The following is a 14,904-nucleotide window of genomic DNA, read 5'->3' as shown; positions in this document are numbered from 1 at the left end:
TGAGCTTTGTACAAGGAGATAAGAATGGATCGATTCTCATTCTTCTACATGATAGCCTCCAGTTGTGCCAGCACCATTTGTTGAAAATGCTATCTCAAAGGCTTTTCTTTAGAAATAAAAGACACCATATTAGGCACTGTACCAAGTTGAGAATCTCTGTATTGAGAATTCTTGTTTATCTTTTTTTATTAAATTATTTTATTTATTTATATTCTGAATGTTTCCCCCATTCCTGGTCCCCCCTCCCTGAGTTCTTCACTCCATCCCTCCTCCCCTTTGTTTCTATCCCACCCACTGACCTACACCCACCTTAGTCTCCACCCACACACCAGCATTCTCCTTCCCAGCAGCATCAGATTTCTACAGGATTAAGTCCATCCTCTCCCACTGAGGCCAGACACAGCAGTCCTCTACTACATATGTGCCAGTGGCCAAGGACCAGCCCATGTATGCTCTTTGGTTAGTGGCTTGTTCTCTGGGAACTTTGAGGGGTTCAGGTTAGTTGAAGCTCTTGTTCTTCCTATGGGGTTGTAATCCCTTTCAACTCCTTCGATTCTTCCCCTAACTTTTCCATGAGGGTCCCTGACCTCTGTCTAATGTTTGGGTGTAAGTATCTGCGTCTGTCTCAGTCAGATGCTGGTAGAGCCTCTCAGAGGACAGACATGCTAGGCTCCTATCTGCAAACACAATATGGCATCAGTAATAGTGTCAAGGTTTAGTGTCTGCCCATGGGATAGATCCCAAATTAGGCCAGTGTCTGGATGGCCTTTCCTTCAGTCTGCTCCATTTTTATATCTGCATTTTTTTTAGACAGGCACAATTCTGGGCAAAAATTTAGAAAACAGATGGGTGGTCCTATGTCACAATTGGTGGCCATATCTATCTACTGGATGGTCTCTTCTGGTTCCACCTCCCTACTGTTGGGCATTTCAGATAAGGTCATCCACATTGAGTCCTGGGAGCCTCTCACATCCCAACATCTCTGGAATTTTCCAGAGGCTCTCTTCAACACTTACCCCCAGAAGCTGCATATTTCTATTTATTGTCCTAGCTGTCTAGACTTCTCTCATGTGCCCCCATATCCAATACTGTCCCCTCTCCCCCCTCCCCTTCCATTCTCCCACCCAGATCCCTCCCACCCTCTGCCTCCTGTGGTTATTTTGTTCCCTCTTGTAAGTAGCATTGAAGTATCTATACCTGGGCCTTCTTTCTTGTTAAGCTTCATATGGTCTGAGTTATATGGTGGGTATTCTGAACTTTTTGGCTAATATCCACTTATCAGTGAGTATATACCATGCATGTAGGTCTGGGTTACCTTACTCAGGATGATATTTTCTAGTTCCATCCATTTGCCTACAAAATTCATGATGTCCTCATTTTTAATAGCTCTAATTGTGTAAATGAACCACATTTTTTGTATCCACTCCTCAGTGGAGGGACATCTGGGTTGTTTCTAGCTTCTGGCTACTACAAATAAGGCTGCTATGAACATAGTGGAGCACATGTCCTTGGGGTGTGTTAGAATATCTTTTGGGTATATGCCCATAAGAGGTATAGCTGGGTCTTCAGGAAGAAGGATTTCCCCATAAGTTTTTGAAGATAAAAACCTTGAAAGATGTATGGCTTTTATAATATCTTAAAACCAGTTATTTAATAGCTTAAAATTAGAAAACAGTCCCCATTCAAAGGTCTTTCTCTAGAAATAAGGACACCATACACTGCACTGTATGGAGTTCAGAATCTCTGCATCAAGAATTTTAAGGAAGAGTATGAAAGAGCTTCTAAGTGCTGGCTGCAGTGTTTGTGGTCAACAATAGATTCCACCATATCCAGCGTATTACAATACGTCTTCACAACTAGGCTCTTATCACAACAGTGAGAAGTTTATGATTGATGGTTTTCTTACTTCTGATATATGTGTGTGATGTTTGCATTGGGAAAATTACATCTTTCATGACATCAGAACAATTATTATGCATGAGAACACTAACAACGCCAAACAAGAAACTGGTCACAATTCCCAAGAAGAATTGCTTTTCTTCCATACAGAAAACGCAGATGGGGAACAATCGCCCAGTAACTTTTAAAGTCAGCACTACCCCCTCCTCCCTCTCCATATTTTTCAAGGTAGGTCAAGTGTAACAGACTAGGATGGTACTTAACTCTCATTAGACAAAGAAAATTTGACTTTTCTCCTCACAAAAGCTGTGTGCAGTGTAATCCCTTACTCTTAGTCTCAATCTCTAATATCCAAGTCTGAAATCATAAGAAGACAAGAGTCTAGAGGGAAGTGGTGGGGATCCTGACCTCAGAGACTCTTGTCACCTGAGCCAGTACTAATTGATCCAAAAGTGATGATATCAGGTCATTGCAACAAAATTCCATACGCCAATCAGTTTAACCAACATTCATTCCCTCTGTTTGGCAGACAAGGAATTCTACCAACTTGGGTGAACAGATTGAGTGCTTGCTGAAGACTCTTTAGTATGTAGAAAGGGCTACTTCTGTTTGATGGTGTGTGCTTATAGACTGGGGAGTGGGGTGGGAATCAACTGCATGTTCTATTAAGACATTTATTCCACTGTAAGTAGGAACTTCCTAATGTGAAGCCACTCAGGACTAGGGCTTTAGCATATAAATCTACAGATATGGGAGATACAATCGTTACATCTGTGAAATGTATTTCTATGCTTTCTTCAATATCAAAGCACTATTATAATGTAGGAATCCTATCTATGTTCTCCACAAAAAGAAGACACAACCTTGAAAAAAAAGCCTCAAATATTTAATAGGATTATGACCCTGTGGCAGCAAGATCTGAATCCATCCCGTGGTGGTTTGAATGAAAATGGCCCTCATGGACTCATAGGGAGTAGCACTATTCAGAGGTATGGCCTTGTTAGAGAGGTATGGCCTTGTTAGAGGAAGTGTGTCACTGTGGAGATGGACTTTGGGGTTTCAGAAGCCCATGGTAGACCGAGTAGCACTCTCTTTTCTGCTGCCTGCTGATCTAGATATAGAACTCTCTAGTAAGATAGCCTCCAAGACTATCTTCCTGTAAGCATGCTTCCAGCCATGAAAATAATGGAATAAACCTCTGCACTATAAGCCAGCCCCCCAAAACTTATAAAGTGTTCCTTCAAAAGAGTTGCTATGGTCATGGTATCTATTCACAGTAATAAAACCCTAACTAAAACACAGTGGTAAGATTTTTTTTTTCTTATTTTATTTTTGAGCCTTTGACCTGAGTGGCTTCACATTAGGAGGTTCCTACTTACAATGGAATACATTTGGGCTGATATGAAAATTGTAGTTCATTGACAACAAAATGCAAAGAGAGAAAAACTTAAGCATTAACAAGCAGTATTTGTGAATATCATGCACGGGGGGTGGGGGGGCGTCTGTCAAAAGAAAGGCCTTAACCAAAACAACCTCAGAAGGAATAACAAATTAAAGGGAGAAGTAAGGAGAGCCCAGCAGGGTATTATCCTTCCCTAAACAGATAAGGTCAGTCCCTTAGCAATACAGCAAGGTCTACCTTAAGAAAAGTCAAAAATCAAACTAAAACAACCATCCAATTGACTTCAGTCATGAGGGAAGTGAGTGTGGCCATCTCGCCCTACTGGTATCATACAATAGGACTCAGATTCTAGTCCTCAAAGAGAAGAGAGTTCTAGGAACAGGAACACAAGGCAAGGAGGGCATGACAGTGCTCAGGCTTTGTGAGGCCAACCTCTGAGTCATGGCAGTGAACCCTGATGGCCATGACTACATGGAAAAGGAAACTTAGGACTCAGAGCCCCTGGCCCAGTAGTTGAACTCATAAACTTTGGACTGCAGAGCAGAACAGTCTTATTCAGAGTGGTAATCTCTGTGTAGGATGAATGAAAAGCAAGGCAGACCTGTTCAGGCCTTAAACTTAAGTGTGTGTTGAGGTGGGATTAGGGGACCCACAAACAAACAAACAAAAAATCAGAATTCAGAAGTATTTTTCTGAGCATGTATTTTTGTCTTATTTAAGCACACAAACAAAAATAAATATAGATATCAATGGTGAGTTTCACATAAAAATTTCAATTTAGTGTCTCATACATAAAATGTCAAGAGGGAGAAAGGCTATACAGATGGGAAGTCTCCATAAAGGTTCTGTTCTCTCAGTGTGCTGGCAGACTGTACAAGGGCTATGGAAAATGGTTCTGGCTCCAGCTTCTTCTGGCTTCTAGTCCATTGACAGGTTCCAAAGCTTGAATGGCTTTGGTTTGGAGGCTAATCACTGGCTATAAAGCCTATTTCAGAGGAAGTGGTATCTTATAAAATGTTGTGTCAGAGAGAGTACGATCTTAAGAATGGTATCGCTGACAGACTGATGGGTAAAGCTCAAGAAACTCTTGCTAATGCTTATTGAAAAGCTTAGATCATCTGCATTTCTACAAAGATCAGAGCAGCAAAGCCATTGGAAGGTGTTCAGTGCTCAAGGAACTGGGTTTGGCCACTGTGCTCTGTGATATGAATGTAGGTATGAGCATACTTAAGTTGGAGAACTTGAATCTAGGGATCAAGGGAGACCAGGGAGGGCAGTGGTGAGTGCAGGTCCTGAGCCAAGCCCCTGGAGGCTCTGCCTCAGTGCTCTGCATCACCTCAGAAGAAAGGGTGGAAACCACACCCCACAACCATGATTTATTTTAGAAGTAAAAACTTTACTCAGTGGGTTATTAAAAACTAATAATAAAAGAAGACATAAAATTGGGAGGTGGTGGGGTTAGGTCTAGATAGAGGAAAGCATCAAAGTGAATATGATCAAAACATATTGGATACAGGTATGAAAATTTAAAACAATTAGTAAAAAGACCATATTTTAAATGTCTAGTTTCTAAAATTGTTATAGAACCTGTAAAGAAATAGAAAAAATGTACCTACCTTAAAAAAATAAAACATTGGAATAGAAATTATTGTTGAAGGGCCTTAGGGAAATAACTTAGCTAGTAAAGTGCTTGCTCTGCAAGCACAAAATTGTGCCTGAAATAGATGTTTCTCTGGGATAACGGAGACCAGTGAGTTTCTGGTTTCTGGTGAATAAAAAACCTGAGATTGTCCTCTGGTCTCTTAGTGCACAAGCACATATAAACAAATATACACTCGTATGTGCACACAAACATACTCACACATCACTAAAGATTCTCAGATGTTAGATATACTAGTAAAAATATTTAATTCTGCTTTATTTAGCACTTTGAAAAATGTATAGGAAATCATATCTAAATAATTAAATGAAAATATGCTAATCAGATCTCATAAAAGTAGTTAAAAGATGGAATCTATTTTAAAAGAACCCAATTGAATTCTTAGCCTTGAAAGTACAATGTCTACGATTAAAAATTTCATCAGTAAGAGTGAATGAGTTTGAGCAGATAGAACAATGTGATCTCCCAGTGATCAGCACTAAGTTTACATTGATGGAGACAAGCATGAAGAAGGAACGAATGAAGGCATCAGTGGTTTCCAAATGAACTGTGGGGTGAATAGAAAGAAGATATATGATATGCCAGGCCATGGAACTACATATACAGCACCAATGACAAACACATGCCATATGTGTTTGCCCAATCCATAGAGTATATAATAATCTATAATGTGAAGTATGTAATATAAACTGTGAGTTCTGACTGATAATGATATGTCTATTTGTGCAAGTGATCAATTGTAACAAATATAACAACAAATGTGGTTGCTGCTAGTGGGATATGTAATATATGTGTAGAAAACAGTGATATATAAGTCCTCCCTTCAGTTGTTTAAAAAAATAACTTCTCTAAATACCATAAAATAAAATTTTTTTTAAAAAGATGTTTCTGGAGGTACCTGTCTTCTATGGTGTGAATGATAGATGAAAAATAGATAGATGGATAGATATATAGATAGATAGATAGATAGATAGATAGATAGATAGATAGATAGATAGATAGATAGATAGATTAATACTTATCTATGGGTGTAATAATAAATGTTTATAGACTATTGTTAGGGATTATGTTGGTTTAGCAAGTTAATGGTTGAGATTCTCCTCTCATAATTATGACTCTACTAGCATAACTGTTAGCTGGGTTCCTAGTACCAAACATAGCTTCTCTCTTGCTGAGTGGATCTAAAGATCAATTAGAGAACAATTCATTACCTCCAAGTTATATGTGCACTACTATACTTTTAGGGTTATCATGCCATGCTAGTAATTGAATTGGTTCATAGGTATCATAGTTGACTAAAACTGTTGGTTGCCTTCCTTCTTTAGAAGCTTCCGTGATGCCTTCTGATATCATGAAAGCTAGAACTCAAGGAGGGGGCATTCAGGTCAGTTCCAGCTATAGGGTTTCTAGACTTTGCTTCGGAATTGTGTATTATCTTCAACAATAGAGTCTCATCTTCCACCTCTGGGGAGGTAATCAAGGGCAGCAACAACAGGCTATATTTTGGAACCAGACAGACAGTATTGGCCAACAATTCAAATGAGGGCTTCTCATGGCTGGTATTGGGATTTTTGTTAGGTGGTCTTTGGCTCTTGGAGAAAGCATCATCAGCCTATGTGAGAAAAGTTTATTAAAATCTATATATGTAAAGGCATACATAAAATTATATATATATATATATATATGGACATCTCCATGGTGCAAATAAAGCAGTCTTGGTTAATGAATGTCAGGTATTGGACTTAGGCCAGGATGACAAAACTGGTACTTATGCTAACACTGGAAAATACCTCCTCTCTTGGAAGGTCAACTCACCATTGTGGTTCAGGTTAAAGGAATATTGACCTGTTTACTGCACCCACAGAAACGTGGCCAGGCTCCTAGCTAAGTAATTCTTTGTTCATCGTTAACACAAGTGTCAGGAGTCACTTGTCCTTTGACTTCTGGAGTTTCTGTGTCTCTAAAAAACAGGACTTAAAATTGTAACTATTACAAGGTGATCAGAAACAAATTTTGACCTAATGTTTTATGAATCTAAATTTGCAGGTGCTAATATCTGCTCTGCTTTTAGATGGCTACCCCAAAGAAGAAATGATTTATCGTTGGAGGAAAAATTCAGTTGAGGCAGCTGATCAGAAATCATGGCGGCTCTATCAGTTTGACTTCATGGGCCTCAGAAACACTACAGAAATCGTGACAACATCTGCAGGTAGGAGCACTTAATTAAGTCAGCTTTTAGGCCAACAGGGAAATTTGACCTTGATCCCCTTTGAACCTCCAGGCAAGCCATTTGTATGTTTATGCTGAGTCTTAGCAAGGAGCATCCAGGACCATATTTTAGGCAAAACAGCTGATTCAAAGATGAAAATATGTTCAAGGTTTACATTTGGGTAGGATAGAACTGACATATGTTTTTGAATAAAGTCTGTGGAGACATTATATCTGTGCACCTAATTACATTGCTCAAGACTGGCTGGTATGTAACCCTAACTGCAATGCTTAGGGCTGGGAGACTTAGGTTTTATACCAATGGTGCAGATTCTTCTTCATTGATTTCCCTGAGACTCAGGTGACACTCAGAATTCACAAATAAAAGGAGCTGATGAAACATGTCCTTTAATAATACATTCTAGTTTTTCCTTTATTACTGTAAAATAAGAAAATTTTGATTTTTTGATACATTGAGAACAAATATCATTTTGATCATTTATATATAAAATATATCAGCAATTATATGACAAGTAGTCTGTATAAACTAAGTTTTATGTCTGTGTCCTTCTTTCTACTTGGTATTTAGTAGTTGTAATCCATTATCTTTTCATTGACTTTCTTCTGGGAGGTATAAAGTGGAGTTAGATTATTTCCTAAAGATCTTGCTATTTGCTAATGTGAAAATAATTTGCTCTTCAAATCCCATAATAAATAACTTTATTGATGCCTAGAATAATACATCAGCTTTTTAATTGATTAAACAATTAAGTATATCTAATTGAAAAATTACATAGAAGACATATATGTATTCAGAAGGGCACTGAAGAACTAGCTAAGAAAAGATGAAAGGGAAAGATTTCTTACAGGTGTCCCCATGCTACAGTTGAGAGATAGACCTGTATAAGTGATAAAGGTTAGAAGGATGAAGGGTCAGACCTTGTTTAAGTCGACTGTGGTGGCAGCAATGCCTTCCCACCTCTTACACAAAAGTAATTGCATAACAATGCATAAATATATGGCCTGCTGACCAAGCCCAAAGGAAAAACAAATAAAGACAGAAAGAGACCAAGAAATGACTAAAACATTAAAGTTACTCAACAATAGCTTTAGGATAGAAAGAAACTCTTTTGTATGAGAACAGAAGATGACTTGGGTGTGGCGGGACATGCCTTTAATCCTATTACTTGAGATCAGGGTGAATCTCTGTGAGTTCAAGGCCAGTCTAGTCTACATAGAGAAAGTATGGACAATTTCACAAGAGAACACTATGCTATATTAAAAAAAAAAAAAAAAAGCAAGAAATACAGCCATTTAGAAATTTAAAAAATAAAACTCCAGTATTTTTAAATTTAAGATGCAAAAATATCACACAACAAAATCAGAAGCAAAAATTATAGTTATAAACACTGAAGCTGATCAGTAGGAGACATCAAATCTAAACAATAATAATTTAGAGGTAAGCAGTCAATGAGTGGGTGAGATAATATATGACGTTTCCCTGTGTCTTTGGTTTTAAAACAATGTAAATCTAAAGATAGAGCTCCAGGAGTGGGGTTCACACACATTAAGTTAAAAGAGAGGAAGAATTGTCCTAAATAGATAGAAAACGTGAATTTGCACGTTCAGCAATACTGTCCAGTCCAATGGGTGAGTGCAAAGAAAGTCAGTAGATTGCCAAATAGCAAGCTGGAAATGTGAATTTAAGTACCTAGAGGAAAAGATACAAGCAAAACTAACAGCAATGTCTGACTTTATACCAGGATTCATGACAACATGCATACACTGAAACTGCAAGCATGAGCAAATCAGAGAATCTTACTTATAGCAAACTTGCCAATACAAATAAAGGGAAACTAATATTTTTTCAGACTAAAAGAAGACAGTGATGAAAAGTTTGGTAGTGAGAGCCTCATAATGAGCTACCACCCCTTCAAAGACATTTGTAAGCTAACCCATTCCCTGGCTGTATCAAATTTCTAAAAATGTCCAGGACTGCTAGTTAATTTTTCTAAACAATATAGTCAGGACACCTGATATTTTTTTCACCATGGTGTTTGATCTGTTGTGGTGTTGGCTGCAGAAAGCTATGCAGAACAAGTTCAAGCTTGCAGTTACACATCCTGCAGGGAGCTAGGATGAGAGCCATCTTTTGAAGCTCAGAAGGGGTTTGGTTGTAGAAGCCAGGCTCTCAAACACACTCTCACCTCAGATGATGAGATCAAGCAGAAGCCTAGGGCCCGGAATTAATTGCTTTAATATCTTTTCTTTTGAGGTAGATTTCACTGGCAGGCTCTGGTGGGGTCCCAGAGAGAGGCCAGTTGTCAGTCAAAGGGAAGGCAGCGCTTCCAGCACTGTGACTAAAGCATCATAGTTTAATGTGCACAGCTGATATTTCTGAAGTTTATTCATGCTTTAAGTTTAGTAGCAACTCACGGTAATTCTCCAAAGTCCACAAACATCATTGTGTGTACCAAGTTTAGATATTGCCAGTGCTGAAGATAAAGCTTTAAAATGCTTCCCCGGCCATCTGCTATAAGCAGTGGGGACAGGTGCTGAACCCTAGGGCCAGATGGCCATACGTTGTTTGAACTGCACTGTGCCACTTATATGGTATTTGGCCCTGGGCAGTTCCTGTGAACATCACAAATGAGATTGCCTTGTATTGATGCAGGAGAAAAATTGAGGTAATAAAACTGATACAATAAAGAATTTACTAATAAACTTGCTTACAGATTAGTTACATGGAGTTGAATTTATCAAAGGAGCACTGCCTCCAATATGACTGGGAGATAAGTAGGACACTGACCATGTCTGTTAGCTGAAGGGACACTCACTCCAATCTGACTAGGGATAAATAGTACACTTACAAAGGCCTGTTTAGAAACCATAGGAAGAAAAAAAAGGTACCATAGTTGAAGTTTAGGCCTGCTGAGAAAGTTTCTGCTTCTGTTTGGTCACCAAGTTTGACCTCCAATTAGGTTCTGTTTCTATAACAGAAGGAGACAAGGCTGACATACAACAGGCCATTAGGCCCATCTCCTTATCAAAAAACCATACCCTTAAGGGGCAGCTCAGGGGGAGAGGGCAGCATAGGATGACAGATACTATAGTGTTCTGCTCTACTAAAAAGTCTCCAGTTCTCTTAAGACCTGGAGAGAATATCGGTGTACTTAAGAAACAATTCTAAAAATGAGTTCCAGGACAGCCAGGGCTATACAGAGAAACCCTGTCTCGAAAAAAAAAAAAACAAAAAAACAAAAAAAAACACAAAAAAACAAAACAAACAAAAAAAAAACAAAAAAAAAAGAAAAGAAAAGAAAAGAAAAGAAAAGAAAAGAAAAGAAAAGAAAGAAAAGAAAAAGAAAAGAAAAAGAAACAATTCTAGCCATATCTTTGCTGTAAGAATCTCCCATCTGCCCAGGTAGACAGACTTGAAATTTCCTGTGCCTATTTAAATTATTGAAAGTGTAACCTGGAGTCGGGACGAGAAAAGGATTTAAGGGTAACAGCATATATGGAATGCACAAGCCTAAGCTATATATAACTTAGTGAAATCTGTTTGTGGCTACCTCTTCTTGGGGCATTAACCAGAAATGGACACTAGCTATCATTAGAGTTTTGCTTGATTTTCTTTTCCTGACTGTGTAGAGTAAATTCTCACTGGGGGTGAGGTGGGGATGTCAGCCTCAGAGTGCAGCCTCTGAAAGTTCCTGTGACCATATCAATGAAAAGGAAATTGGTTTCTCTTTTTGTAGCTATTGTGAACTTAAGTGAACTAACATATGTCAAGTGCATAGTTGTCGTCCATAAATAGAAATAATGCCTATTATTATTATTGCCTGAATGCATTTGCTGTGAGGGAGACTCAAGGTATTTATGCATTAGCTTTCTTTACCTGCTAGCATTTAATTCAGTCCATTAATTTACCTGCTAGCATTTAATTCAGTAAGGCACATTTTAACAGGGATATATGATGAGATTTATAACTTGAATGAGAATAGAAATATGTGTTTAAATACCTCTCATAGAACAAAGTGAAACTTCAATCTCTTCACATTTACCTCAGTGCAGTCTGGAAAATAAATCACTCTAGGTTCATAGTTATCATTCTAAAAATAGTGACAGTCTCTGGCTATAAGATTGAGTGGAAAAAAAAAAAAACCCTCAAAATCTACCAAGTCATTCTTCCTCTAAAATTCACAGAGGAAAGTGGGAAACCTCTGCTTAGTATAATGATCCTTTCCACTAAAAGATGAAAATTCATGATTGAATTCATAAGTGAACATATGTATCCCTTTAAAATCATATTTAATTAAGTATTCTTACCACCAGACCTAAGTTAATTTTTACATTTAATACAGAGACAAGAATATTTGTTTGTAACATTTTGTTTTGGTCCTTGCTGAACCCTCTGACCAGCACAGTGTGTCAGTGTCTTTATTCATAGAGGAAGGTAGGCCTGGCAGGCTGCAGGCAGGGCCTCCAGCAGCACACACACTATGAGCTTTGCCTGAGTTTAGGCTCTCACTGTAAGAAAGAGTTCATTTTACGCTGGGTGTGGTGGCTCATGCCTTTAATCCCAGCACTTGGGAGGCAGAGGCAGGCAGATTTCTGAGTTCGAGGCCAGCCTGGTCTACAAAGTGAGTTCCAGGACAGCCAGAACTACACAGAGAAACCCTGTCTAAAAAAAAAAAAAAAAAAAAAAAAAAAAAAAAAAAAAAAAGAGTTCATTTTACTAACAGAACCCGGCCCTCAGTTTTCAGGGAACCCAGCAAAGTAATTAAGCCAGCAAAAGCACTTGGATGGGAAACCACAAGGACAGGGAGATTTCCCACTGCTGCAAGCTCCTACCTCCAATGCGTGGGCAGCACTGCTGGGCCTGGGCCTGAAGCATTTCTTACCATTCTGACAAGCCCAAACCAGTCGTCTTCTTCTTTAATTTTTTTCCCACTGATAGAAGGTTTGCGTGCTTTTGCTTTTTCAAAGGCTTGCTATCAAACTGTGTTGGTCTTATCTATTGTTCCTTGGTACTCAAAGCCTTTTTTAAATCAGTGCACGAAGCTCTTAAGGTATGAGCTTTATCCAGAGCTGCACCGTGTTGTGATCAGCCCTTTTATCAGGACTAATTATGCTGAAGTTAGAACAAAACTTCTTTTATGAAAAATAGCTAGCAGTTTTAATGAGACCTGAAGATTTAGCTGGGAGTGTCGCACGTCTCCCTCCATGTGTCTTAAGCAGAGGGATCTGGCTTTTTCTTTCTTTTGCAATAAATTTGCAGATAAAGAGAGTTAATAAAATGATACACTCTGGTCTTGGCTTCATTCTCAGAAAAACGTGAGAATGGTGTGAAATTAATACCACTGGCTCCTAGAACAATGGACAAAGGTTAATCCTGGTGACTGCCCACCAACCCATTAGCATTGTTGTAGAAAGTGTATGGGAGGCAGAATAGTTACATATGATTATTTGATCATGGTCCCTTCCTAGATCAGATCTCTTACAATTTTGATAAATTTATTTGCCTGTTGGTGTCAGTGTGTATGTGCACATATGTGAGTATGTACATGTTGTAGTGTGCTATAAGAACACAACTTCCACCATGTAGGTTTCAGGGATCCAGCCTACCTTGCCAAGTGTCTTAGTCAGGGTTTCTATTCCTGCACAAACATCATGACCAAGAAGCAAGTTGGGGAGGAAAGGGTTTATTCAGCTTACATTTCCACATTGCTGTTCATCACTAAAGGAAGTCTAGACTGGAACTTAAGCAGGTCAGGAAGCAGAAGCTGATGCAGAGGCCATGGAGAAATGTTCTTTACTGGCTTGCCTCCCCTGGCTTGTTCAGCCTGCTCTTTTATAGAACCAAGACTACCAGCCCAGAGATGGTCCCACCCACAAAGGGATCTCCCCACTTGATCACTAATTGAGAAAATGCCTTACAGCTGGATCTCATGGAGGCATTTCCCCAACTGAAGCTCCTTTCTCTGTGATAACTCCAACCTGTGTCAAGTTGACACAAAACTAGCCAGTACACCAAGTTTGGTGACAAGCACCCTTATTGGCTGGGCCACCTTATCAATCTACAGATGTCCTTTTTTTTTTTTTATTATTGGTTATTTTCTTTATTTATATTTAAAATGTTATCCCCTTTCCTGGTTCTCCCCCTCCCAGAAACCCTCAATCCCACCCTCCCTTCCCCTGCTTCTATGATGGTGTTCCTCCACCCACCCACAGAAGCCTACCTCCCCGCCTACGATTCCCCTACACTGGGGCATCTTTCTTAATGTCTTTTTTTGTTTTACTTAAGCCAAAAATGTACTTTAGAGAAGGGGTTACAGAGCTCTATGTAGATTCCAAGGAGTGCTGCTTTTAATTTTTTTTTCTTGATGTAGAATAGACTATGTTCCCAGCCTATGTTTATTTCCCAGCCTATATTGATAAAGGAGCCAATGACAACAAGATTTCTGAATTCACCTTGTGCCTGTACACCAAGGGCCCTGACGTAACTTTTACCCATGAGATTCTGTGTCTTCAGTCCAGAAACTGTACAACAGACTGAAGAAAAAGATGCAGCATTATTTAATAAGGAAAAATAAGTTGGTAACTTTGAACCAAAGAAAAATGTTTACACTAGTCTATAAGGTGGAAGAGGCTCATAATTTTACCAGATCTGTGTTGGCCATGAATTTGCTGAAACTACCCAAATTCCAATGACCATCTCCTGGCATCTCTGGAGATTGATCACCTTCTAACATCAATGGTATACATTCCAAATGTTTATTATTTAAACTTTCTAATCTTTACAATCACAGAAAATATTTTTAAACCTGTCATTCATTGTTAGAATATATATATATATATATATATATATATATATATATATATGTGTGTGTGTGTGTGTGTGTGTGTATACATATATATATATGTCTAGAATATATCCTTCAAGTATGTCGTATTTATATAAAAATTTGATGTTATATTTTCACAAACTCCAAAGTGGAAAAGAAGTATAATGATGAGAGTTTTTAAAACAAGATTTAACTTCCATCAATTCTTCTTCATAGTAAAAACCACAGTAATGTTAGGCAGATGAGTTCTAAAACAATGTTTGAATAGCCCATGCAGTTTAATATATCAGTGTAGAAGTGGAAGGCTTCATAAAACTTTATATAATGGATTATACTTGAAAAAGTTATATAGGATATTTTCCTCAAATGTTTTAGAATAAAGGAGGAAAAAAAAGGAAAATAGGATTAAAACAACCTTTCAGAAAATTCTAAACATTTTCTAAGCTGACCTTCTCAAGTTTGAAAAATATATTTTGAAGACTCAGATGTTTTTAGCAGTGTCCTTGCATTTAATCAGGGTCTATCAATATACACAGCTCTGTGAGTGATCTGACATCAGTCCCCTCCAGCTGGAGCTGGGGCATAATAATAGCTGAGTGGTGGGACATCTTAATCTTCCCAGTTATAAAGAACAGTTGGCACTGGTGTCTCAGGGAGAGGGCTAGATAGGGCTTCTTTATGGCTTGTGTGATAAGAAGTCTGAAAGGCGGGGAGGGGCTTGCTTCTAGTTACAAGGCACAGTGACTTTTCAAGTAATGGGAATTAACAATATTTAATTTTCTCAAATTCTTTGTCTGGATCAAATGTTATGACCATGTGATTTTATTTTTCTTTTTTAAACTTTAACATGGTGGATTTTCAAATACCAAACAAACCTCAAGTCCCTG

At 38.4% G+C, this 14,904-nt stretch overlaps 1 protein-coding gene across 2 annotated transcripts in view; it reads left to right on the top strand.

Moving 5' to 3' along the window:
* The window catches only part of Gabrg3 (gamma-aminobutyric acid type A receptor gamma3 subunit), a 610,116-nt gene that overhangs the window by 545,586 nt on the left and 49,626 nt on the right, over positions 1–14,904 (top strand). For both annotated transcript variants that reach the window (XM_021201648.2, XM_029543594.1), the window contains exon 6: positions 7,033–7,170. In XM_021201648.2, the coding sequence (XP_021057307.1) occupies positions 7,033–7,170 (138 nt within the window). The remainder of the gene's footprint in view (positions 1–7,032; positions 7,171–14,904) is intronic.

The sequence above is a fragment of the Mus pahari genome, chromosome 1, assembly GCF_900095145.1.
Source record: "Mus pahari chromosome 1, PAHARI_EIJ_v1.1, whole genome shotgun sequence".
In the NCBI taxonomy this organism is placed as follows: Eukaryota; Metazoa; Chordata; class Mammalia; order Rodentia; family Muridae; genus Mus; species Mus pahari.
The sequence above is the reverse complement of the archived record's forward strand: the minus strand, read 5'-3'. Positions and strand labels throughout refer to the sequence as shown.